Raw genomic sequence first — 26,690 nt, 5'->3', positions numbered from 1 at the left:
TAAATTAATCTGTATTAATAATATTTCCCATAATTTTACACCTGTGTATGTCATAACACATTTCTTACGTTGTGCTTGCATCATAAGGGTCATTTAACAACTCTCTGGGTTTTTGCGGCCAGTTCGATCTGTCCATGGCCACACAGTCCTGAGAAAAAGGTCTGATAAGCCAAAAGTGAAAATACCTCTGTACCAAGGGTGTGTAGAGCCTTTCATCAAGTTGTCCTCGGCAACCAGAATCCTATCCCTCCACCTCTGGAAGAACTAGTCCCTGACCTCGCCTCTGTCTGATCCAAGAACGAAGGGACGGCAGCGTGGTTCGGGACATGTTGCACGATGTGATTAATGATGTTACTTGGTTGCTGGAGTGATGATTTCTATTTGTAGGTGTGTGGGATGATATCAACTGTCAGCTGCAGTCTTATAAGTATTATAATATTGGCCAAGGTAAGCTGCTAACACTGTTCAAGCTAGGAGGCTGCTGAGGTCACGACTTATTTGGACATTTTTGGAAATTTGTGAGGAACAGAAAACAGAGTTTAACCACCGCTGTGTGCTCATAGCATGTGTTAAACGCTGCCCGTGTTCTTTTTCATCTTTTTTTATCGTATAGTTGTTGCAATAATCCCTTTTTTAGTCTCAATTAACAGCAGCGTTTCAACAGCAACACACTCTTCTTCCTCAGACAGGCAGATCAAATCAAACTCCCCTCAGCTAAGTTGTCCAAATATTACAAACTGCCTCAGACTCTACTGACACAGGTCAGCGTGTCACCAGTGTGTCCCATGAGCAATCAAACTGCTGAAGCTCCATAAGGACGTTCGACAGCGCATAATGTTGCCAGGCAACAAATGCAGTTGCAGCCTCCATGCTGAGTCTTGGATGACATTTCTCAGAAACTACATTTGTTTGCGGGACGTTAAAACTGAGCCCCACAGTGCTGCCTGAGTGTGATACAGGCGGGGGGCCCACAGGGGTGTCATCGAGGCTGCATCGCCTTCGGAAAGACTGCAACCTTGAGACCAGACAGGACAATCATCCGGATATAAAAATATATACACGCAGACAGTAACACCGGCTTGACACAGAATCAAGGCCGTCCACATCCTCCACACAGGAATCTGTGTGTCTGGGAGGGAATCCATGTATCTACACCACAGCATGGAGCAGGTACCATACTGGAGCCACACATCAGCTGAACTTCTTGAACTCTTGATTTTTCTCCTCAAGACACACAGTGTTTTCTGCGTCTGCGTCTCCCCAATATTGAAGCCTTGCCAATCACATAAATATTCTAGATGTCTTGTGCCTCATTTGATATCCGCGTAGGTGTATAAAATGATGCACAAGCGACTCCCCATGATGCACCTCTCCTGAGCAAACACTGTGTCAGCGTCATCCTACACCAGTCACACCCCTCATATGATTCAGTCGGCACTGCAGTTTCATTGGTCTAAAGCCACATCATCACATACCTTTCTCATTCACGGACACACGTGTTATATATTTAAACATACTGGCTGCTTGTTTTAATATGCGATTGTGTTGCATTGTATTAAATTCACAGTTTTTCACCCCCAAAGTTTGTAAGTATTTGGAAAGCTCGGGATCCCCACGAGAGCCTAAACCTGCAATAACTGATTGCTTTGGCCACTTGCTGGCAGCGTAAACATTCGCCAGTCTGCCAGAGACACATCTCCAAATAAATGATAATGTTGCGCCGTAACCTCTGGATGTGCAAATAATCAACTGTTTGCCAACAAGCTCGCTATTATTAACTTAAAAGATGATGATATGTCAATGTTGGGTTTACAGCTTGTTGTAACCCGCTGCCTCAAAGCAGCCACAAAACCCCCCCCCCCAAAAAAAATCAGTTTGGGTTCAAAGATTAAGCTATAGCCGGGAGATGATTAGCCTAGCTTAGCATAAAGACTGGAAGCAGGGGAAGCAGCCAGCTCGCTGTTTCCACCTTGCTTCCAGTCTTTAAACGGAGCTACGCTAATCACCTCCTGGCTGTAGCTTCATATTTAGCTATGTTAGGATTAGGCAGGGTGGTGGCGATGGCTATGTTAGGCTAAACGAGGAGATTAGGACTGCAGTGAAGGCCCTCACAAGCACAAATGTGTGTGTGGGTGTATTCATGAGCGCATTGTTTCATTTTGTAATATGATTATTGGACAAACTTTCATTTCAGACACATCAAATAGTGCCAGTGCGAGTGCACTATTAATACAGTATTGGTTCAATTTTGAGATTTTTAATGCTAGTTTGAAAACAAGTCATTTCAGTATAATTGTACAATGTAATTTGGCATTAATTACAGTTCTGTGCCTCCTGTTGACACATTGTCACTGACAAACTGTCACTGATACACTGTCATCCTGTGATCTTACACGCTGTGCTAAAAACACGATGGAGGGAAAACTTCACCAGGGAGCCCCCCCCCCCCACCCCCCTCCCCTTCAGGAGAGATTTGAGGCTTACTAGGACTCAGGGCTACTGATGCTACTGTATACTTGGCTAGAAGAATCTCTCAGCTGTGGGGCATCCCGGTGAATCCGTGGGGTTAAGATGAATACCGTGTACTTGTGATGCTGTGGGCTCAAATCTGCAACCCCGCCACCACCACCTTTCCCTCTGTGTCATCTTCCCTGCCACTGCTCTGCACACAGTCTAATGAAGCAGAAACCGATCCCAAAGCTTTATATCTGCAGTCGACAGAGCTGTGAAGATGAGATGTTTCCTCCTACGCGGGCAGGCAGACAGGCAGTAGCTCTAGAGAGCCAAACACCTCCAACTGTGGCTCCTGTAATGCTATGGAATATCTGATGAGCGGTCGCTGATAGCAAACAGGAAGCCAGCAGCCTCCATCGGAGCTGATAGATTTATATCTGCAGTGGGGATCTGAATTCATTGTGTTGTGTAAACTGATATCAGACCTGCAGTCACGAAGAAAATAGTAAAACACAGCTTCATAAAAACATATCGCTCCGACCGGTTGCTTTATGTATACCTAAACAACTGAACAATACCCATTGTAATTTTCACATTGCTCGTTTTAACCAGCCAACTGTCTAAAAGCTGACGATACTCAGTTCACTAGTCAAATCAAATGACAAAGAAAAGCAGCAATTCCTCAAATTTGAGAAGCAATGAAACGCATGAAACAATCATTTGATTATCAAAATAGCCGGCAATTCATCTTCTGTTGGAATAATCAACAAATCGTTTCAGCTCTGCTTGTACAGTATCTACAATATGTACACTGGCAATCAAGAGATGCCAGACTAATCCAAAACTAATTTTATTTTGGATTAAATGTCTGTGCTTTCCTAAAGCTGTTTTATATTATTTATTATTATTTATCATTGCAGCACTGCATTCACAAAAGTACGAGAACACACGCGCACGAGAAACTTCCATCACACATCTGTAAATCTGACAGCAGAGAGGCCTCAAACCAAGAGCCAAATAATACAATTTGTTCCCGTACGGATTACCTCAGTTGTCAAAATGTCTTTCTCACTGAATTTTTATATATTAGGTTTTGGTTGAATTGTCTATCCCAGTCTCACAAAAACCCAACAGGAGACAAAAACATTACTAAAAACAAAAAAAAAAGGGGGGGGGGGCGGGGGGGCTTCCTGGGGGAAGTTTTCACATCTGATCTAAAGCAGCCTCAAAGTGTTCGAGGCGTCCTCAGGTGGCCGGGGAGAGGATTCTCGGCAGCAGGGCAGCCGAGCAGAAAGCCAAGTCCCCCGATTGTGCACAGCTGAGTCCTGAGGGGCACGGAGGAGCCGGCTGTCGCCTGACCCGAGGTGGCTAATGGATGTTTTAGGGGATGCTGGTGGCAGGGGGGGGGGGGGGGGCAGTGGGGGGTGAGGGGCTGGCATGAACGTTAATTGAACCCAAACGCATGTTTCTCGTCATCTCTTTTTATGGTCTTTCCCAAATTGCAATGGGGATCAGGAGTTTTTGCCCACTTGTTAATTCCCGCATCTGTCCACACCGATGAAGCGCTTTTAAACATCCTCCTAATTGAGATGAGGGTGCTACACAGACATATATACATACATACAGTTAGATGGATTCCTCCACACTAAAGAGTTCAGGCTATCCCACTAGAAACAGCCTCTATGTCTTTCTAGGTTACAGTAGAAGACAGACATGCACATTCCTCCAAACGATTGTGGGCAGTGAAGCTTTTCTGGACTAGTGGGACAGTACGATGCTGCACCGAAACAGGAGTATAGATGGAGCGTTATGTAATTAATACTCCTCCTCCTATGCAGATACAGTAGTCAAGCCTAGAAAGCCTGGCCTCAGCTGTAACTGTAGCCCTGAAATGACTGATGCAGCTCATATGTACAGTGTCATTTCAATCACTCGGGCTCCTATGGTCCCATATAGACCGGCAGCTCTTGACTCAGCTAAAGCTTTTGCATAACTGATACTGTAAAACAGGCATCCACTGTAATGTAGGTTTCATACAGTAACACCAAACCCCCACTACAGCCACGCAGCATGCAGAGAATCTGCCTTTCTCTCTGTGTCTCTCTCACACACACACACACACATATCATAACATACAGCCCAAAGAAACCCATGTTTACCTGCTATCCCATAATTCACAGTGCTGGCAAGGACAGGTGACTGGTGAAGCCGAGACAGACAGAGAAAAGTGGTGAGGGGGCTTCTCTTACCAACAAATCCCCCTGTCTTCGGGAATCCTTCCTTTCCTCTCCCTCTCAGCCGGCTTCTTCCAGCGCTCCAGCTTTCATCTTTCCAGTAGCGAGAGCAGGAGGACTTTAAGCAATCAGCATTCCCCTCGCTCTTGTGTTCTCTCTCCGTCTCTCCTCTCTTCCAGATTTCTCCACAGTCTCCGGGGGGGGAAGCAGGAGCATCAGTGATACACTGCCGCGCGCTCCGCCGCAGGAGGCTGGACGTCAATCACACAGGTAACCTAGGGAACCGCTGGGCCCGCCCCCCCCCCTTTCTCTCGCAGCCAGCGCTGATTGGTCAGCCCGACGGAGAACCAGAAGTCACAAGTCCTCGCAGATCCACAGATGGTATACCGAGAGCTGTGGTGGGATCATGTACAGAGCCAAACAAACAGTAGTGGATTGCGGTACTTGTGAACTCTCTTTCTCTCCTCTCAGTCTCTCTCTCTCTCTCTCTCTCTCTCTCTCTCTCTGACTTCAGAGCCTACCGCTTTATTTCACAGTTGCTTAGCAACAGACATGGCATGTGTGAGTTGCAGAGCAGGAGGAGAGATGTGGGAGAGAGGAAGGAGTTCAAGTCCTCAACTCTCTCTCTCTCTCTCTCTCTCTCTCTCTCTCTCTCTCTCTCTCTCTCTCTCTCTCTCTCCCTCTCTCTCTCTCTCTCTCTCTGCCTCTCTCTCTCTCTCTCTCTCTCTCTCTCTGCCTCTCTCTCTCTCTCTCTCTGTCAGAGGTGTGGATGGATGTTGAATATTTCAGCTCTCAGCAGCAGTCTGTCTCAGCATTATGGAGGCTGATGTTGCTTCAGAACAACCTGCTACTGACAGTTAAATGACACACTAAGAGTTAGTTGATAGGGGAAGACGGGAAATTGCACAAAACACACAATTAGTGTTGTTTGAGATAAAAGGAGACCAAAAAAAAAAAAAAAAAAAGATCCACTTAATCTTTAATTGTGGTGCATAAAATCCTTCCATCCTAAAAGGAAGAGTTTATAGCGCGAGGTCTGAGCGACTGAATACTCCTTTAAACTTTAAAGTGATAGAACCAAAGTCCATCCTTTGAGTGTGAAACAGCAGCTCACAGCAGCTCACAGCAGTTACACCAGTTACACCAGTTACACCAGTTACAAAGGAATGCAAGTGGGTTTTTTTTTTCTTTCTTTGCAAAAAAAAGTGTCAAGATGTCCACTCCTGCAACAACATCCACTTCTCTGCCGCCCATGCACAAGCTCAATATGTATGAAACAGTCATGTCACGAACACAAATAAATTCCCTTTCAAACCTCATCCACAATCCTGCCGAGCTCTTGAGCACTTTCACTGGTCAGAGCTGCTCTGTCCTGACCCAGAAATTGGATTGAACCTTTACATATCAAGTACATCTCTATAGTTTCAGTTCCGTAGAGAACTCTGAGGTGCATGTAAGAAGTTACGCTGTGTATGGAGTATTTAATAAGACGACCAGACACAGAAATCTGGTGATACTGCAGTGCTCAAGTTTGTCCACGACCCCTCAGTGTAACAGCAAAGCTGCTTGTGCACACAGCTGTCAGCAGGGGGCAGCATTTTCACTGAAGAGGGTGAAAGGGGAGAATTGTAGAGGTACAAGTTCGTTTTGGATGGTGCAAATGAATTGTTTAACGTTTCTTTTCGTGTGTTAAACTCACCACAAGACTTTGGAAGTATGGAGTGTGTACGCTGTGTTCAACCCAAAAGAGATTATTGATATTTGAGAGTGTGAGAGCTGAATATGGGCAGAAGTACATTTGAAATTGTTGGATTTGCCTGAGGTAGAGACAGCCTCACATTTTATTTACCTACTATTGTTATAAACCTCTTCTCAGCTTGTTTACTGCTTTATAAGATATCGATATCGTTGGCGGATGAAGTACTCAGATATTTTACTTAGTAAAAGTAGCAATACCTCAGAAATACTCTGTTATAAGTGAAAGTCCTGCATCAAAATATATTTAAAGTACGAACAGCAAAAGTTTTGCAGAGTGGCCCATTTCAGAATGATATATATTATTTGATTATGATTATTGATGCATTCATGTGTGCATCACTTTAATAGTGCAGCTGGTAAATGTGTATTTATATTTATTTATATGAATTATATATAATGTCATAGATAATGTCTTTGAGTACATTATCTATTAATCTGTGAGAAAATCCCCTCAAAAGGAACCGACGTGCCAGGAACTGTCCTTGTAGAGTCCTGTCCTAAAAACCTGGGCAGCCAGCATAACTACATGTTCCCGGAACACGTATGTCAGTCAGTGAGAAGGCATTTAAAGACAGGGTGTCGTCTGAACAGTCAAACATGGTCAAGACTGGGCCGGAACACCGTCTGATGTCGTATCACGCAGGTTTTCTGTTGTTTTCTGTCGCCAAGGTCAGAGTATTGTCTGTCTCTTGCGCAGAGTTGTCAGAGTGAATATGCTCACCGAGGTCGAGGCCCTCTCTGTTGATGCTTTTGGAGCCAGATCGTTGGAATGACTCGCCACACCCTCACAAGAGTCACTGGCATGGTTACCAACAAACACACCAGCTCGTAACTCAAACAGTAGTTAAGGAGCAAACCAAACATGTTTTACAACCTTTAACTGAACTGATCCTTCCATTTCACTCAGATTAATACGAGGGGGGAGATTTTGTTGTTTTGTGTACTACTTTCAAGTGTGTCATTCCTACAGTATTTCAGTGAATTCACCACACTTTATTTCAGCTTCCTGCAAACCTTTTTTTTTTTCTCCATTCTTGACACCAGCTCTGATATCAGATGGAGAGGGAATTGATCTGTGGAGACTGCAGCATGGTGTTTCGCTCCACTGGGCTGCTGGAGAAACACAAAGCGCTGTTCTGCACCGGGAGCGTGGCAGGACGCCTTCGGGCGCAAAGACCTGAACGTGTGGACCCTAAACAGACGAGAACCCCCGACCTTGCTCAGGTGAGTCAGTCATACTGATCTGGAGAATGAGAGCAGGGGGGTTAGGTGAACTGCCACCTAGTGAAATGAAGACATGAGCTTTCACATAAAGTTGAGTGCACAGGTGTAAATAATAAACTTTTATAACAGCGTGTACGTCACTGGCCAAGAGAGACGTGATAGAAGTGAATTCCGGTCATGGGGGGGGGGGTGTTCTCTTCATCACTCCACGAGACTCGAGCTGATTTATTGGGCATCGTCTGTCTTTGTGTGTGTGTGTGTGTGCGCAGCTGAGAGGCCCGCGAGGGGACGTCACCAGGCGGCGGGGTGTCGACACCAGACCAAAGTCTGCAAGGGCGGATGACACACCGGCGACCAGTCAGGCAGAGAGTGCGGCTCTGCAAGAGCTCGCAGAGGAGGTAGACCTGAACCGCTGCACCGGCCGACCAGACTCAGAAAACTCACAAAACAAGGAGCATTTACCTTCTGTCAGTTCAACAACCACTGCATTTCATGGTCTTTTGATTAAAAATCCATGTGTGAATAGCATTATGTCAAGCAAGACATACTGGAGTAAGGAGGTTATAATATCACACAGACACACGAAAACTAATTCTCATCAAAGATACATTTGAAGTGTAAATATTGATATGTAGTACAAAACTGTTCATCTCTTCTGACTTTCAGTTTCACAAGATGAGGATGTGCATTGAAGAAGATCCCCCAAACTGGCCAAAAAGGAGCAGAGACACTGAGGTGGGCTCCATGTCTTATTTTCCCTCAAACAGTCGTCCCTCTTGCTCTTCAGAGCCTTTCAGCCGGCGGTGCTTGTGAGCCCTTTAAAGTATGCCAAGGTGCTATAAGTGTGCACACTGCAAAATCTCTTGAATAATGGATTCAGTCGTCAGCCAGAGAATGAGTCACAGGTCCCGTTTTGTATGACGCTGGGTCTGAGGGTGACAAAAGAAATGAACGATTCTGCTCCAGGGTGTAAGAAGCGACGCTGCGTACAAAACTGTTTGTTATAATCATGGTCTTTAGGCGAGTGGGCGTCAGCTGGGCCACAGCGAGAGACTGAAGGAGATGAGGGAGATGGCGACGCTCCACCAGCGCCAACTGGCCCTCATACAGGCTCACAACCAGCAGCTGGAGCAGCAGAGGGACGGTGAGGAAGAAACACAGTGGTCCTTGTAGGCCAAATATCCCCTTCAGCCTTTGTGTAAACGTCTACGCTTGAGATCCAATCCCCTCAAATTTACACTCTCTGTTGATGTCAAAGTTGGTGTGAATGTGTGTGTGTGTGTGTGTGTGTGTGTGTGTGTGTGTGTGTGTGTGTGTGTGTCAGAGCTGGCCCATCAGGTGAGTGTCCTGTCTGAGCAGAGCAACACGGCTCACCTGGAGAGTCTGCTGACGGAGCTCAGAGAGCAGGAGGAGAGGAACGAGGAGACACTGCAACAGCTCGCTGAGCATCTCCGTGCTTTGCAGTAAGTGTGCATATGTATATGCGCACGAATGTTAGTGTTTTCACGTGTCAGGCTTGTAGTTTACGCCCCGTACTCGGGTAAAAGTGGCAATACCGCAATGTAAAAAATACTACTTTAGTCAAATGTGTAGAAGTAAAATATACAAAGAGAGTATTCATTATGCAGGGTGGCCACTTTAAGAGATGTTTCATGCATCATAATGTAGACGCCGTTCATATATTCAGGATGTAGATGTAGGAAGTAGAAGTATGAAACTAGTGTAAAGCGAAAATACTTGTGTCGGCACAGACACATATGTGGCATTCAAAAAGAAATTGCTGCTTCAGTGGTGCTCTGCCTCCAAGATGAATGTTTAGTGAAAGATGTGTGGTTTTTTTGTTGTTTTTTTGTTGTTTTTTTCTTGCTGCTGGATGACTCAGAGCGTCAATGAAGTATTTCATTATGCCTGGGTAGTTCCTCATTGCAGCAGCATTCGTGGCAGAATACATTTAATTTCCCATTGCAGGGTGGATCACGGCTGGGGAACTTCACATAGATGCCACAATGTGATCTAATTCAGATGGTCCTACTGTGTTTTTTGTTCTTCTTTTCAGCGTGCATGAGGTCTCTGTACCTGCTGCTCAGCCGGATCCACGCAAGAATAAAAAGATGCGGCATGACAGCCACGAGCTCATTTCTTGCACGGATGGCCCTCTCTCTACCCAGATAAAGTGCGCGCCCACGTCCTTCAGGGGTTATCCATTTTCAGAACGCTACGAGATGGAGCGCAGAAAAGAAAAATCAGGTTGTTTACATGTGAATATGACGAGCTTGCCTGTGAGGGTGAGTCAGGTCTCTTTGTTGCAGAGCCCTGCGGCGGACGTACGTCCAGTCCGGTGGGTCGGATCCAGCCATTGTGGCACGAATGATTGACCTGCAGGCAGAAGCCCAAAGTCTGGAGGAGGACCAATCAGCGGCAGCCGGAAAGAGTAAGGCCCGGAGTGATGACGCACAGAAAATATGTAGTGCTTGTCATGGTGTATCTCTCTGTCAACACAGCTGTGCACAGTGGAGCCTTTATTAAGTTTACTCAGCTTGATTTTTCCACTCTAAAAACTGACTTCCTCTGCTAAATCCATGGTTATTAGATTCTGGCCCAACATTTCTCTTCACATGATGAGTTATAGCACCCAAAACGTACTGAATGCAAAGCGCACACACCCCAAATTGGAGCATTGTGTCCAGCAGCAACAAAGTGGATGATTCTCATTCTTGGTACAAACTCATGACCTTTTTACACCTCGTGTCCAGAGGCGAAGCCTCGGAGGAGGAGTCCGAGCTGGGAGCTGCTGGCTGTGGAGCGGGAGAACCACAGACTGGAGGAGGAGATCCTCAGGATCCAGCTGGCCAGGGAGCGGCACCATAACCACGAAGGTTGGAGAGTTCTCACAGATTAACGCTAACTGTTTGTCGCGCCGCTGACACTGTGTACTGAGCATCATTTTTCCGCGCCGCACTGAAAACAAAATTCCACCGATTCAGCTCGTGTGGTCATTAGAGTTTTTAGACTGATTAAACGTGTGACAGCCCCTGGACTTGCTTGAACATCGTCCTTGACACCAAGAACATGGAAGTCAGTAATAGCCTTTCTGTTCGTGTGTCCTCCAGCAGCAGTGAGGATGGAGCTTGACCTGATTCAGGGGGGGGGACTCCTGCAGATTCACAGTTTACAGGCAGAGATGGAGAGAAGCAAAGAAGCTCCCAGGCCCAGGAGACAGCCTCCTCCTCCTCCTCCTCCTCCTCCTCCACTCCCACTCCAACCCAAGACTCACATTCATGCACCTCTTTCACTGGTACATCATTGTAGTTGCAGTTGTAGTCAAAAATATTCACACAGCTCTCCAAAAGAACGTGACGTGGTTTTTGACTTTGGCCAGATTTTAGCTCCAAGTAATTCAATAGTTGCCTTTAATCTATTCGTGTCCTTTGATGATTGATTCATGAATCCTAAATTACTGACAGAGTTTGTGACATTGATTCAGATACTGTACCTCTGTGTGTCCCTCAGCTCCAGGCCAGATCCTTGTCCTCTCCACTGGGAAGACGCATGTCGGACTCTCTGGGTCCGGCCCCCTACGACCCCGCGTCAGTTGAATTCTGCAGTATAACAAGCCATTTACATGTCTGAATCCATTTGTTTGTTCAACTACACACCGAGCTCACATTGTGCAGTTGTTTGTATATTGAAATCCTCTCAAATAGTCACGCACAAGTAAAGAAATGTCAAGCAAGTCACATTAAATCATCTACTGATCTGTCAGTGTTTCAGCCCACTTACCTTTATTGGAATGAAATGGAATAATGGTGTTTCAGAGCTGGTTTTGTGGTTTTCTACGACCTGGTGCTGGGAGTTGATGTCTCTCAGAGGGCGCTGCGCCTGGTGGCGGCTCTCTACTCGGAGGGCCAGGAAGTGGGACCGCCGACCCCGCTGCCGCCTGTCCAGGTCCTGCCGGGAGTGTCCCTGCCTTACACTCACAGCCTCACCCTCAGAAACTATGCCCTCCTGTCAGTCAAACAGCCTGTACCCAGGTAAGAGCAACACCTAGGGAGGAACTGGGCTTGGTAAATAATGGGGAAAGGGGTATGGCACCCCCCAAAAAATGACAAATTACATTTTAGATTAGACGCACTTGGAAGAAGGAAAAAAAAAATATATATATATATATAAAGCTTTCCCAGGGAGGTAACCAAAATGAGAGAACACTACCCAAACTCTCATGCATGCCCTCTGTGAAGGGGTGGGTATGTGGCCTGAGCTCAACCCCCTGAAACGTGCGCAGGTGAATTTTGCATGAAATCCCTACACTATTATTTCAAGGGATAGAGACGTTCATGTAAGGTTTATTTTTCTGACGTTAGAGGGAATTGTTGATCAGGCCACCCTCATACTGAATCTAAACCCGCCCCCCCTCCCCCCTAGGATCCCACCGTCACCCTGCCTCTGTCTGGTGGTGGAGGTGCAGGCGGCAGCAAGAGATCTGGACGTGCACAGCCAGGAGGTCCTCAAACTGGCGTCCTGCGGCTGGACACGAATGGACCTCTTTGACCGACACAACCAGGTATAAAATGCGTATACAGTTACATGCTGTACACTGGAAATGAATAAAGGCGCGGCTCAGTTAGTATCATGCTGTTGATGTTTCATAAAGGCCGTGGGTCTAAATGGTAACTTACCTGAGTTTTATTCATGAAGATGAGGCGCTTACATCTCTCGCAGAGGGGATTTGTTAACTGATTGCACCATCTGTCAAGTGTCTGAGTTTAGCATTACTCTATCATGCAAGTCTGCTATTTTTGCTCACATTAACCATATGTATACTTCACACATTATCAAAGACTCTGGCTTATAGTATGCCATCACATTTTGATATTTTCTTTCCACCAACAGCTCCGCAGTGGCCACTGGAGGGTGCCAGTGCGCGGCCTGCCTATCAGACCCTCCTTAAGCCTTGCCCAACTCAACTCAGTGCCCCAGGTATGAAGACCCCAAGAGTTATCTGTATGCAGCAGCTGCTGGAAGTTACACACCTGACTGTACGTGTGTTTCTGTAAACTTCAGGCGGGCAACATGGAGATGTGCGTACGTCTGGTCAACGGACGGGATGGAGATGCACAGACTCTGGCAAAGCCTGACCCGACCAGCACCAGTCACTACCAATACGCAGCTGTGGTAGGATGTTCGTCAGGTGTAATATGAAAAGTAAAAAGAAAATGAAATAACAGAGAGAAATCCCATTTGTTGGGAGTAATCATTGCAATGGCATTACCTTACTTAGTTCATTAGTTATATATAAGGATCTAAACCAGTGATACTAAACTTGCGAACCCGTGGGCCAGGCGTGGCCCGCCGTCCATTTTCTAATTCACAATGAAAATAAGCTGATTCACACTGGGAATCAGCGGTCTGTGCAGTGCGCAGAAGCGGTAACACTTGGTTTCAGAAGGTTCACGTACACCTGACCTGGGAACAGTTTGCCAGAAAGCCTTACGACAGAAAGACAGGAGACTGCTGCTCGTCAACGGTGACTTATTTTGACCCAAACCGTGATCGTGTCCTAAACCCGACCAAACTGTGACCGTTTTCACAACATTAACCCACGTATTAGAAAAGCTTCCTGGCAGAAAGGCCTTAGGCCTATTAATGTTTGCCTATTAATTGGCCCGTGGCCTCGAGTCATCTTGCAAAACTGGCCCCCGGGCAAAGCAAGTTGAGTATCCCTGCTCTAAACTTAACATCCCCTGGTCTAACCTTAATCCATTTGTATGACTTTATCAGTACAGATGCTTTCTAGTCTTTAGGCAGTGACTGAATACTGAGAATATAACCCGTGGAGATTACCGTATGAGCAGAAGACCATAAACCCCCCCCGAGTACATTTGGACATAAGGAATAAGGACGTTTTGTTTGTCCTTGCATTTGAGCGCCTGCTACTTGTCTCTTTTTATAAACATGCTTGAATGTGGTGCTGCTGGTTTACTTTGCATCTCAATGCAGGCGTCGCCACCTCCTGCGACCGTCCACGGAAGTGCAGCTCTGCCAGTGTCAGCGCCACAGGCCACACGCCTGGATCAGCTCTCCTCCCTCGTGCCCTTCGCTGATCACCAAGACCCTCCACCCACAGAGGACGGAGTAGAAAACATCTCTACAGTCAGGATGTAACATATCTGAGAAGGTTATAGTCTTCTGAAATCCCCCAGCATGAAGCGGACACAAGGGTTGCCCTCATCTTCTAACGACAATGAAGGCACTTATTTTCCCGTTGTTGCAGTCGAGATATGCAGTGATCCACAGTAGAAGCCTAGTCACGCAAGACCGGTCTTAGATGAGTAGCAGCACATTGTTGGAAAATAGCGCAGCGTTAAAATGAAACTGTACATTTTGACAAGAGTGCCTGAAGTTAGTTTAGTGGTACATTTTAGAGCCGTAACCAACTATTAAATGATGCATTATTTTCCTCACTTAGTCACAGTAAAATGTCGGGAAATGGTGAGAAATGACCGTCACAAGCTCCCCGGAGACTATGTTGATGTTTACAAATGCAAATTTGATCAAATTGTTAAAAAAAAAAAAAAAAAAAAAGATTGTCTGCTGAAAAACCCGAAACAAAAATAATCACATCAATCCTTTAATCATTGAAGGTCTGTAGCACCTGATGCTAGGTTGGAGCATTCGTTGTAAAAATTAAAAAACTCAAAAGATTAAATATATTAAAAAAAAATTGTATGTATATATTGTTATGTTTTAAGTAGTAAAATGTATGAATAGAACGTCAACTTTGAGCAAAACACCCAACTGCAGTCAGAGGATCTAGCGGTTTGTGCATCTGTGAGAAAGTTAAAGTTGCTGGAAAGTCTAAAGAACGGTGACACAAGGTTACATCTGCAAATTTCTTTTTTTTTTTATTTTTTTTTTTTAGTACAAGTATACAAAACTGGACAGACAAATCTATGAAAATGGATCTTATTTACAGAAACAAAAAAAGAAAGTGTTGAAGGTGTCAAGGGAGCTAGACAGGCATGCTGTGCTGGTTTCGAAGATCAGGAAAGGGACGAGGATGGTCACGCTGAAGACTTGACAGAGGATGACTGGTTGGCAGGCTACAGGAAACAAAGGGAAAAAAAAAACCCCAATACAAATACTTTAAAATAACTGCAGGAAAGGCTCACACAAAACATTTAAGGGTTCAGCGTTCTGCCTGCCTACTTCTATGGTCTCGTGGAAGGAAAGTGTTTTCAGATTGCCGGTTTGTCTTGAATGGCTCTTGTTAAGAAGAGTTCATCATTCAAGTTACAACAATGAAAAAATTATGTTCCTTTTGGCAAACATTTATACAGAGAGAGAGAGATGGGAACTTTTCAAGCAATGCATATGGACCATTTGTTTTGGAAGGTCTGTTTGACAAGCACAGTAACAGATGATGCACATTTAGTTAGAAGCTGTGAACAGTATTGCTGCTCGCTTCTATGCAGATGAAAGCCGCTTCGAGAAGGGATTTTGTGAAAGAAGCGGTAAAGTCTGGTCACCTTTATGTCTCCACCTAGTCAAAAATAAAATAAAAGTCCCAGACACAATCTCTTCACAACTCGTATGGAGTTAAAGCATCGTTGCACAGGATTCCCTCCCAACTTCCTTGGGTGGCATTTATGTAGTTTTGATTATGCTTCAAAAAATAAAATAAAAAAAAGGAAATCCCACATACGTGCAGATTGCTTGTCAGTTTTTACAAGTTACTTACCACTGTTGAAAAGCATTATTTTATTTATTTATTTTTTATTTATTTATTTTTTTTTTTTAAACTGGACCGCCACCACAAATCATATGCAAGTAGTAACTACTGCATGTTTGGCTAACCCTTCCATCTAAAAAAGTACATCTAGTAGATAAAGACATGAGCCTATCACTCGCCTCCTGCGATTTTCCCTCCTGGACTCCATTGCCGTTGCTGGCACTAGAGTCACCGCTGCCATTAACTGTGGCTTCCTGTTTCGCTTGTTTAGCGTCAGTGTCCTTTACTGGGCTCTCCTCCTCTGGTTTCCTCTGTGCAGAAACATAAAACCAGGACAAAAAAAAACAAAAAAAACAAAAAGGGGGGAGGGGAAAGAGAAGACTGAACGCGACTGGATTCAAAGCAAACAACGGTTTTGGTTTTTTTTTTTAAAGTTGACATTTAGAAGCGGGAAACTGAAACCGAACGCGGACACCAAGGAGCCGTCACTAGTTGGTTATGTCAAAGTCACACATAATTTAGTGTATCATGCACACAATCGGCTTCATTTATAGCTTCATAGCAGTACAACACAACCACAACTACAGTAAGGGAACGAACAGATGTCACAACACACAGAGAGCCACACCATCTCGACGACCATGGAAGGCAAACACAGACCTCGCAATAAAGTGAGCGGTACATGGCCAGTTTCAACAGACGGATGATTAGAGCTCCAGTATGGAGTCCGCTGTGAAAGGTTTTTATTGCTTAAGCAATTATTTTAAAAAAGGATTGTTTGGCCTTTGAGCTGTCAGGGTGTGAAATTGGCTGCAATCAAGATGAAGAAACAAGTAATTGGTGGAAACTGGCAGGAAGAGATTAGCGGGCCTCACCTTTTTCCTGACCAGGTGGGAGATGTCTGAGGCTGCTGTGGAAGACGCGGCGCTGCTGGATGGTTTAACTGGGATCTGAAATCGGGGGGGAAAAAAATAAAAAAAATACACATTTCGGTTTGTTTTGTAGGGCTTTCACTGGTGTTAGACAGCAAGCAGGGCACCGAAGAGTTTTAAGGCGTGCACTGATACAATGTCCTTACCTGGCTGGCTGCTGGAAATGCTGAAGACGACGAAGGGCCCCCATTTTCACAAAGGAATGCTGATGAGGATGAGGTTGAGGCTCCGCCCTGCAAGAGGCGAGTCAGTTACCCAGACTCTGAAGCTGGCAGTTTTGAGAGTTTATGTACACCTATACTTTGCTCTATTAACCTCCAGGTGGAATGAATTTATTCATTTACTACCATCACCGGAAACTTGAACACCAAGCCTTGCAAGCCAAGATATGCAAAAATGCACTCATGTTTAAAGAGAATAGTTCCTTCGTGTATTGTTCCTTGTTGCCCTGTGTACCCACTAGTGTCTGCTGGATGGCCTGGGAGGCCGCGCTTGCTGTTCTCTGGCTTTCCTTGGCATCCTCAACCTTTTCCCTGATGTCAGGCAGAAGCTGCTTCAGCTCCTCCATCTCATTCTTCTCTTCTGCTGCCCCGTCTGCAGCGGCTATCACCTCCTGCAGCATGGCTATGCACACACACAGACAATGACTGATCAGTACAACAAAAACTATGAACAGGATCAGTGCTTTAAAAGTAAAGTGCACAATATGGCAACGGCTCTCTGAAAAAAGTGCACTCTTACCCAGACGGGTCTCGATGACTTTAATGGAGCTGTTGTAGTGCTGGATGGCCTGGCTGTACTGATCCATGTAGCACAGGGTAGTGGCGACGTGGTAGTGGGTCTCAGCCAGCAGACGACTGTGGGGGGGCAAGTGCTTCAGCTGCAGGGCAAGACACTCCTGGAAGTCTTCTAGTGCCTGGGGATAGTTACCTGGGGAAGGGAACATGATGCAGATTATGGACAAAAAAAAAAAAAAAAAAAAAAAAAAAGAGTGGTATTAGTGGTCAGTCTAGGGGTGAATGGAAGATCTCAATATGTTAAATGATAACATGTCCAACATTCAACACTCACGTCACTGGTCTGTTAGGTTTTTAAACATGCATGCAACAGTTTTCAGCTCCTACACACTGTTTAAGACACCGCAAAACACTGAAGGCCCCAGACTTAACTACCAACTATTTAAAAATGGGTGCTGCATGAAACACACCTGATTCAGCACTGACTTCTCCGAGTTTCAGATATGATTGGGCTGCCATCAGCTGGTCGTCTTTGCTTTCCTTTCTGTGGGGGATGAATAAGAAATGAAACTGAGAAAAAAAACAAAAACATTAACCTCATATTGTCTCACATCCTCAAGCAGGGCCCTTATTAACGTTAAAGCCTGGATTTTTATGAGCCCCAGCAGACTTTTGGCTTTAAAAGTGACCTGCTTGAACTCACGTGTTCAGTATGAATCTTTATCAGTGCTTGAATGTCAAGAGACTTGATTTTGTGCCGTTCTTATTCAACCATTAGCTTCCTCTTGGGAGGTGTCCCCTTTACCTTTTGTAGATGACCTTAGCCACCTCCAGCATCTCCCATGCTAGCTGCAAATTTCCAACTTCATCCTCTTCCTAAAAAAAAATAAATAAAAACAAAGTGGGGAAGGTATGTCAGAAATCAAAATGGCCACAATTATATACTATAATACTGCATGTATGGGAACACACCTTATCTTGTCCATTTTTCTCTCCGTCCTCATCGTCGTCGTCCTCATCGTCATCGTCATCATCATCTGTTGAAGCAACAGATGGAGAATTACACAGGGCCAGACAATCATTTTTCTACAGTGTGACTGAAGTAGAAACTGAAGGCAAAAGTGCTAAAAAAAAAAAAAGTTTCCCCAAAAGTGCAGTAAACTCTTACTCCAGTGAGTTTTCCCTTCACCTTTTGAAACACCTGTTAACGTGGGCCGTTTTATATTAGGAAATGCCGAGCTTGTGCTCCACCCATCCACACAAACAGTGCTCTGTAGGCAAAAGCTCTACTGCCCTCTGGTTCCTCGTCGTCCTGTTCAGCCTCTGGCTTTGATTCCTCGTCTTCGCCTTCCTCTGGCTTCACCTCCTTGCCATTCTGTTGCCCCACACCGTTCACAGGGTCAACTGGGCGCTTTTCAAATCCATTCGCTTGAGCTTTCTGGACTGAACTCATCTCTTTCCCACCGACAGGTTCCTCTGATCCATTCACATGTTTGACTGGGGACTTTGCCACGCCATTTTCCTTTTTCACCTCAGTGTTGCCCTCTCTTTCTGCCCCAGTCTTTTCCTCCTCTGCCATTGCATCATACACCTGCTTTCGCAGATCATCTCTAGTTTTTTCTGCGCCATAGTGGCACATGAAAAATAGAACACATTAGAAACTAGTTTTTAAATGACCACAGTCAGTTCTTCTATGACATACTTGTCAGATAAAGCTCAGTTTTGTTAGCAGAAAAGTTTATTCCAATGCTGCGTTTGTTCATGATTGCACATGGGATGGAAAAATAACCTTCATACATTTGAGCCATTGCAATGGGAGTTCATCAGCAACAGTAAATTGTTGTCTGGCTTGTTACCTGCACCAAAAACTGGTACAAGTATAACTTATTTTACTGTACTTATGTCAGCTAACAAACATGGGGCCACGCTGAAAATCAAAGTCTGGTGTTTTACTCAAACCATTTATGAAAAACACCTGGAAGCACAGCTGAGTTGACCTTCTAAACTAGAACCTACAAGACTTTTATATTAAATTACCAAATTAATTTCCTTGTAGGGAATCATAGTCAGACGATATCCACTTGAAATCACTTCTGATCCAGTTCCCTTAATCAGAAAAGCCTTTACAAAGGGGGGGGTGTGGAACCAACAAAAAACAAACAAACACACTTGATACTGACCATCGAGATTGTTGGCACTCTCAATATTTGGGTTGTTCGGCTGTTCCTCTTCCTCAGATTCTTCTGGGACTCCCTCCAGGGCATTACCAAGGACACTGTTCTCCATCCTAAGCAAAACAAAGAGATCAGGTTATCTGATACTGCTAACAGGGGAAGGAGAGGTGGGTCAAGTAAAAAAAAACAAACAAAAAGAACTGATGAAACACTAATCAACTTTGTAACGATTGTACGGGAACGCCACCTAATATTCAGTATAAAAAAAAAAAGTTTACCAACCTGGCAAGCTCCAATAGGGACTTCCCACATAGGAAGAAGGCCTCGCCGCACTCATCTGCTGTGTCCCCGTACTTTGCAGCCCTGGCAGAGAGACATCACAAGTGTTTCGTGGAGTAAGTTAAGGAATGGCGCGACAAGCTGAGGTAGGGTTCAAACTCATTTCCATATGCATCTCACTCTCACGCAAACTTGAAAAGAATAAAAAGTCATAAATAAAACTTTGATTTCCCATTTCTCATTTCTCACACACCTATGCAGACTGACGTCAATAAACAAAACAGGAAACGGGTGATTTCCAACTAGCTTTAAAAAACAAACAAACAAAAAAAAAAACACCACCACATCGATATAACAGTGAATGTTGTTGTGAACCGTGTTGAACCTGTGACAACGCTTTTCCCACCGATACTCACAGCATGCTGCAGGCATCCTGGAAGACACTGACAGCCGAAACAACATCTCCCATCACCAGATGCCTGTTTCCCGTGCCAATCAGCTTCTTTGCCTCCTCCATGGCGTCAACAGAGCTGCAGGACGAAAAAAAAAAAAAACATATATATGGAGGTGACTGTTGAAGAGTAATGAGAACAGATGCAGCGGAGTTGTCTGTACGGACACTCACCCGTCTGCAGCCGCTGCTGATGAAGATGAGCACGGCTTCTCCTCCACACTGCTGCAAGAGTCAACAGAGTTCAAACTTGAGCTTAGTCCGTGTCAATACAAACCACCTGCCCTGATTCCGAAGTTCACCCACAGTCGACGCACCTAACTTTTACTGTTGACTCACATGGTTTGAGCTGCTCTTATTGTTGTTAGCCCCGTATGGTCGTTAGCCAACTAGCCTACCAGTGGGGAGGCGGTAAGCTAAGTGATGTTTGTTAGCAGCGCCTGCAGCCGCCACCGCCAGGTACAGTTAGCTAACCATCCGGTTACTTTCATAGTCGCCGTCGTTGGCTGTGCGTATGACAAAAACCTAGATGCCTTGCCACCAGTAATAATCACACAAGGTCGTCAGCGTTAGCCGCGTTACCTAGCTAAAGGCTAGCTAGCTGCGTTTCCCCAGCGCACGTTAACGTTATAACGTTACAGCGAGAAATTACAAGCGAGCCTTACCTTCCAGAGCTTGACGCGGCGGACGTTTCCTCTGGCATTTTGTCAGGACGATGGTGGAGGTGGTGGGGAGAGACGAAACAAGCGGTCCGGTGTGCAGTGAACGAAGTAACGTTACAGATACACCTTCTGTGGTAGTCTTTGTTGGCGCGCTTAAATAGAGAAAAGAAGGATTTCTATTTCCGCTTAACTTCGAACGCGGGAGATTGGAGTTAAAGGGGCCGCAGCAAGGATTATGGTGCATTCACGGCCCGTGGGGAAATGGGGAAGTCTGAAGCTCAAGTAAACTGTTTCCACTTGGAAGTTTCGTGTTTCCCAGCCGATGCATACAGCAAATGTGTCACGCTAACACCGTATCACTGTGATCAGCATCTTCCTGAGTCTAGGTTGATGTAATTTGCTAAAACCGTAAGCACGCCACCATTGGTCTGAAGGAGATGAGCATTAAACTGAGACAGTTTTCTATAACTCCCAGATATATAAAAAATACCGTGCCGTACGTAAATGCAATGCCTCGTTGGCGCAGTAGGCAGCGCGTCAGTCTCATAATCTGAAGGTCGTGAGTTCGAGCCTCACACGGGGCATACCTTTTGTGGTCTCTTGTCATAGCGTTGCCATATGCTTTTGCAATCATCGCTTCGAATCCCGTGTATCATCCTTGGCAGTTCTACAGATTATGATTGGTCAAATCATGGAAGCAGCTGCAACGAAGGGCGATTGGTTGTCACAATTCTTGGTAGTGGGGCGGTATCTGACTGGTCCCATAGAATGTTTGGTAGTTAGAGTGCACGTAATTGGCTCTACAATGTTGAACCCGACGCTCCCGTGAATAAGAGGGTCGCCGGTTCGAGGCTCACCCGGGGCACATGTGTTTCATCTTCCAAAACATTTGTGCTCCTTTGGGAAGCTGCCGTATATTGTCCTAATTAACCGTTTGCTCTTGTTGGATTGTCCCATGTTGTTACTTGTGTACATGGTGAAGTCAGGGAACCAAAATGTCACACCTGCAAAGTCCTCTGTTTTGATACGTTTTCATGGCCACGCTAAATAACCTAATAATTATCAGTTGCAAATAGCATTCGATACTTGGTCAACCTGAATGTTATGTTGGGCAAAACCCCCAAAACTAGCTAGTTTAATTAAGCTCTTGGTAGAATGAAGAAAATTGCTTCGTCAAATTGTTCACAAAAGACGATTTGATTCGAACCTAACCTCTACCAAGTGTGTTGTAACAAGTTAATGTTGCTAGATGATGCCTACATTATATAAACAGTTAGTGGAAATCATGTAACACATCATAATTATGCAAGAAGTGCTGCTTTTTTTAATTCAGGAGCTGTTAAAAGCTGCTATGGCCACAAAGCGGCCAGCGGGTGGCGCCCGTGTTCCACTCTCGAACCACCCCCCCCCCCAATTCCACCTCACTCACAGCAATCAGTCAAGTTTAATGGAGCTTATCTGCAGAAGCAGCTGTTGTAAAGTGTGCGTGAGGGAGAGCTATAGCGTCAGTAAACAAATAAATAAATGAATAAAAACAAAAACAAATAAATAAACAGCTGGCTTATGGCCACACAACTCAGCGAATTGCGAGCAAATTGCCTTTATTCCTCATGATTGTTGTGGCAGCTCAGTCTCTGAACTGTCATTGTTCCGTTATTATTGACGTTGCGATGGCTGCTGGACGGCAGACCCTGGCTCTCAAAACGAAGGGGGGACTCTGGAAGTAGACTTTGAGCGCACATGTCAATTAAGTAATTGAGCTGAAGTGAGTGAGAGAGTCAGAGAGAGAGAGAGAGAGAGAGAGAGAGAGGGGGGGGGGGGCACAGCCTGACAGCCCGGGCTCCAGACAGACTTACTGGCTTCAGATGGAAGTTTTCAGCCACACACCGCACCGTGGGACTTCTAGGAATTCACACTGACCACCCGGCCCCCGCACCCCACCCCACCCCACCCGACTCCACTCTATCTCCCGACTGAGATGTTGCGATGTCCCGCGCAGCCTTGCAAAACGTGGACTTGTTTCGGCTGATTTTGCTGTGTTGTGTGGCTCTGCCGGACAGCGGCCGTGGATCAGCCGACGTGGACAGCTGTCATGAGGTGAAGACAGCCTACATGATGCGCCAAATAGGCCCGGTGGAGCTGGTGCCGGACAGGCCGGGAACAGGTCAGTCAGAGGTGGACTGTGACTGAGTACATCTACTCAAGAACTGTTGTTGAGTGTTTCCATTTTGTGCTATATTTGTCCTCCTTCTTCCACATTTCAAAGTAAAACATGTTACTTTTTTGCTCCACTTTTGCATTTATTTAACGGCTACTCACTTGTTCCTGTGCACGTCACGATTTTCAATATAAAACACGTGATGAGTTTAATGTTTAATGCCGTTTTATAAATGGAACTACCACGGCAGCATGTAAGGACGTTAAGATTGGCTCCACGACATCAAAATGCTCTTCGTCTACAAATGATGCATCAGTAATAACAACACTACATATCTGTGTACATTATATAGCAATATATCATAATATACCACTGATGGGGCCATTCTGCTGCTACATGTATGACTTTGAGCACTTTTTTTGCTGCTAATAATTATGTACGATTTTGATCTGAGTTACTTTAGATTGAGTGTATTTTACAATGTGTTCCTTACTTGAGTAAAGGATCCAAATACTTACCTTCGTCGCCGGAAATGTACAATAAAGTATCACAAAGATCTCTAAAATAATAAGATAAATAAAATGGAGTGTAAACTTAAATTTTTTTATCAATATTTTACGTACAGTAGTTGCTTTATCTCCCTTTATATTTTCTACTCACTATTGTTATGCACCACTATACCAAGGCGAATTGCTGGTGTGTGAAAACCTGCTTGGCAATAATCATTGTACGTTCCATGTGCTCGCCACAAACTCAGTATCTCCCCTGCATGAAACATTGCTGTGGACTCGTAGCCCCATGCAGGTTTTAGACCCACAGCTTTGCAAATGCAGGGCCAAGGGGACCGTCCCTGTGCAGCATAGGCCGGCACTTCTTAGAGAGAGAGAGAGAGAGAAGCTATTTATGTTTACTAAATAGTATGCAACACCTATGTAGAGCTCTTGAAAGCATGCTCACGTGAGATTTTGCGTGGCTCGTGAGGGTCTCTCTTTGTGCAATATTCCAGCCGTGCACTGAGCGCAGATTTCCCTGGGTGGTGGAAACACGTGGTGGATGATAAGGGCCTCGGGGTTCACAAGCTTCGTTTTATTGTAACCTTGACACAACACAAACCGTCTCCTTGTCGTAATTACGGGGTAGATGGAAATGCACAAGAGTGATGAGAAGAAGATGTTGGGAATCTGTGCCAGACGTCAGTGGGTAACACTGCTGCAACGGAATGAAGAAGACTGTGGTCATCAGATGTACGGCACTGTAGTGTTTCCTACAATGTTGCTGCAGGAAGTGATAGTGTGCTATTAGCTTGCGATTGGTAACAGCTAGCTAACAACATGTGGCGGTGACCTTTGCACATCTGCTAATTATAGATGTTTACCAGCAGTAGAGTCTTTTGATCTGGTGTGGCCACCGGTGAATTTACCTGAGAGAGAGAGAGAGGTCATTTTAAGTGGGCTGCACAACAGTTAAATAGCAGTACTCTCCTCGACGGACTTGATTGGTCAGATGCGCCACTCCCTGGCCTGTCATTGGTCTTTGCCTCCAAAATTCAAGCTGGAAAAGGAAGGCGGTTGTTGTCCGGAAATGTCGCCAAAACTGAATGAATAGCTGAGCAAAAGGATCTTAACACAAGGTCCACTTACTGGATATCTTCCGTAGCTTTCAGCCTGGAACGGAGACAGGGATTATATACTGTACACCACCTGTCATCATGTGACCTAAATCCCATGCATACATCATGTGATAATGGAACCAACTCTATGACGACTGAGCAAACTCAATCTGTGGATGAAGGCCAGGTGGTGCAGCTGAAAGCTCTGGAAAATGTCCAGTAAGTGGACCTCGTGCTAAGCTTTTTTTTTCTCCAAAGTAGCATAATGAATACTTTTGAGATAAGAGGCCACACAGGTTGTTTCCAGACTTAAATCTCGTTGCAGAACCTGAGCCTGTGACCTGTAGTCTGGCTTCCAACCAGCCTGCTGTCCTACAAGCAAACGGGGAACGCAACACAGCATTACCAATAAACAGTAACTATCTCAGTAATGTATTTCATGGTCAGCCAGGGCTAATATGAATAGCTGAACGTTTGACACAGGTCTGGCATGTGTGTGTGTGTGTGTGTGTGTGTGTGTGTTTCAGGTCAGACATAGGTGAACGGTCCATTCCTCTCATGTCTCTCTCTCTCTCCCCATTGATCTCAGTCAACTTCTTGACAGCTTGGCTTACTGCAGTCTACCACACACACACACACACACACACACGCACACACACACACACACACACACACGCACACACACTTTGATGTGAGTGGAGACGTGTCGCCCACTGTGCATGTCATCATGTCGGGTCCCAACAGGCTCATTGAAGAATTATTTTTGTGAAGTCATAAGGTTGTGCTCTAAATGTTTTCAGACTACTGGTCCCTCAGCAGATTAACTAACCAGCTTGACTGATTAACAAGGTGGATTCTTATTGATTAGTTCATTAGTGATAACGTGAGACTTTCATGAATCTTTGAGGAACAAATCTGGAGCTCTGGAGTGCCTGTTGAGTAGCCAAAAGTGAGACAAGTGTATTGGTGGGATTCATTCTGAGCACTTGTGAAATATTTATCAGATGTTTCATTCCTTCTATTAATCATAAGAAACTGGCTGAGTGCGGCTAAAATATTTTAACCGAGGTCAGAGTAAAGGTGAATAGAAACCTTTGCAGACGTAATTAAAAAGAAGTAATTCCTTCCACCCACCATTCTGTGTTGGGTGAGATTTAACCTCTCTGTGAAAACAGCAGTGGATCTACAGTGAATTGTGACGCCACCTCCTCTGCCTCCGTCTTTCAGATGAGTCCCTCCGAGTGTGTGCCCCCCCTGGGCCCAGCTGCTGCACCAGCAAGATGGAGGACAGCTACATGGCGGCTGTCCGCAGTGAGACGCAGCAGAAAATGCGATCCTACAGCTTTGAACTTAAGTACCTGATCGCTGGACACACCAAGGCCTACCAAGGTGAGGGAAGGGAAATTAAGTTACAGAGGAAGTGTTTTTCCCGCGATTGCCCGGCAAATCTAAAAGCATGTCTGCTGTGGGGTGAAGGCTGTAATTCCTCAGTCAACTGTATTTCCTTGTATTTGAACTAAACAATTAGCCGATGGACTCTTCCTTTAAGCGGAAACGCCCCAAAATGATTTGGCTTCAGGTTTCTCAAACATAACAATTTGCTGTTTATTTTTTCTGTTTTATATCATTTCAATTTTAATATATTTTGGCTTTTGGACTTTTGCTTGAACAAAACAAGTAATATGAAGACCTTGGGCTCTTGGAAATTGTAATTTTCACATTTCTTTTTTTTTCTTTTGACATTTTGGGGACTAGATGATCAGAAAAAAACACAAAAAGATGAATCGATAATGAATGTAATCATGAGTTGACAGTTGACGTGAATATTGGATGATTTTCCTAACGGATTTATTGGGATTAACAGGCACTAATAATGTCTGTGGGTGATTGAAGAACGTAAGTCAGAGTGGCTGTCATGGCAGTGGTGATGTTGGTGTTTTAACAGTTCTGTCAAGTGCCTGTGGCCCCCCCCCGTCATTCTCACTTTGTGTGTTCGTCATGAAATAGCTAGTTTGTGTCAGGGTGGTGGTGGCGAGGCCAGTTTATTTTGTGAGGCGCCACAGTGGCTAGCCAAACAAGCAACTGATGTTCGATTGAGTCTTTGAGGGAGAAAACTCTCAGAGGGAGCAGCGGAAAACTTTGTTACAACTCTCCGCTCGCTTTCTCTGTCCGCCTGTCTCTGCCACCCCGATAATCAGGTTTTGTTCTTGACCAATGAGAGAGCGAGGGACGGAGAATGTTTACATTCAGTGCGTATTCGCAGCAAAGTGTTGTTGCCGTGGGCAACAG

At 45.1% G+C, this 26,690-nt stretch overlaps 3 protein-coding genes and 1 non-coding gene across 4 annotated transcripts in view; 3 read left to right on the top strand and 1 right to left on the bottom strand.

Annotated features, from left to right (window-relative positions):
- The first annotated feature begins 7,502 nt into the window (after positions 1–7,502).
- Positions 7,503–13,832, top strand: LOC139287792 (coiled-coil domain-containing protein 17-like). Its single transcript, XM_070908968.1, has 15 exons — positions 7,503–7,670; positions 7,940–8,068; positions 8,337–8,405; positions 8,691–8,814; positions 8,995–9,133; positions 9,727–9,843; positions 9,980–10,113; positions 10,424–10,546; positions 10,781–10,965; positions 11,181–11,257; positions 11,486–11,701; positions 12,093–12,231; positions 12,561–12,647; positions 12,732–12,842; positions 13,668–13,832. The coding sequence occupies exons 1-15, from the start codon at positions 7,503–7,505 to the stop codon at positions 13,830–13,832; spliced, it is 1,983 nt and encodes a 660-aa protein (XP_070765069.1).
- A 727-nt stretch (positions 13,833–14,559) lies between these two features.
- Positions 14,560–20,799, bottom strand: LOC139287669 (histone-binding protein N1/N2-like). The gene is made up of 14 exons (XM_070908831.1): positions 20,638–20,799; positions 20,147–20,197; positions 19,938–20,051; positions 19,525–19,605; positions 19,249–19,355; positions 18,041–18,105; positions 17,874–17,944; positions 17,539–17,612; positions 17,073–17,261; positions 16,792–16,955; positions 16,478–16,564; positions 16,275–16,349; positions 15,579–15,710; positions 14,560–14,770 (listed from the first exon to the last, which is right to left on the bottom strand). Exons 1-14 carry the CDS (start codon positions 20,673–20,675, stop codon positions 14,732–14,734), a joined length of 1,287 nt encoding a protein of 428 aa, XP_070764932.1. The 5' UTR covers positions 20,676–20,799; the 3' UTR covers positions 14,560–14,731.
- A 346-nt stretch (positions 20,800–21,145) lies between these two features.
- On the top strand, positions 21,146–21,218 carry trnam-cau (transfer RNA methionine (anticodon CAU)). The gene has a single exon. It is a non-coding gene; the product is annotated as a tRNA-Met (tRNA).
- A 1,402-nt stretch (positions 21,219–22,620) lies between these two features.
- Positions 22,621–26,690, top strand: part of LOC139288194 (glypican-5-like) — a 42,974-nt gene continuing 38,904 nt past the window's right edge. The window contains exons 1-2 of the mRNA XM_070909461.1: positions 22,621–22,798; positions 25,629–25,790. Coding sequence (XP_070765562.1) covers positions 22,621–22,798; positions 25,629–25,790 — 340 coding nt within the window. The remainder of the gene's footprint in view (positions 22,799–25,628; positions 25,791–26,690) is intronic.

The sequence above is a fragment of the Enoplosus armatus genome, chromosome 7, assembly GCF_043641665.1.
Source record: "Enoplosus armatus isolate fEnoArm2 chromosome 7, fEnoArm2.hap1, whole genome shotgun sequence".
Classification (NCBI taxonomy): domain Eukaryota; kingdom Metazoa; phylum Chordata; class Actinopteri; order Centrarchiformes; family Enoplosidae; genus Enoplosus; species Enoplosus armatus.
This window is presented reverse-complemented; position numbering and strand designations above follow the sequence as displayed.

Coding starts and splice junctions, on each gene's coding strand:
- LOC139287669 (XM_070908831.1), bottom strand. CDS start 20,675: ATGCCAGAGGAAACGTCCGCCGCGTCAAGCTCTGGAAG. Junction 20,198..20,637: donor GCCGCGTCAAGCTCTGGAAG/GTAAGGCTCGCT, acceptor TGACTCTTGCAG/CAGTGTGGAGGAGAAGCCGT. Junction 17,613..17,873: donor GCTAAGGTCATCTACAAAAG/GTAAAGGGGACA, acceptor CATCCCCCACAG/AAAGGAAAGCAAAGACGACC.
- LOC139287792 (XM_070908968.1), top strand. CDS start 7,503: ATGGAGAGGGAATTGATCTGTGGAGACTGCAGCATGGTGTTTCGCTCC. Junction 10,547..10,780: donor GCGGCACCATAACCACGAAG/GTTGGAGAGTTC, acceptor TGTGTCCTCCAG/CAGCAGTGAGGATGGAGCTT. Junction 12,232..12,560: donor TCTTTGACCGACACAACCAG/GTATAAAATGCG, acceptor TTCCACCAACAG/CTCCGCAGTGGCCACTGGAG.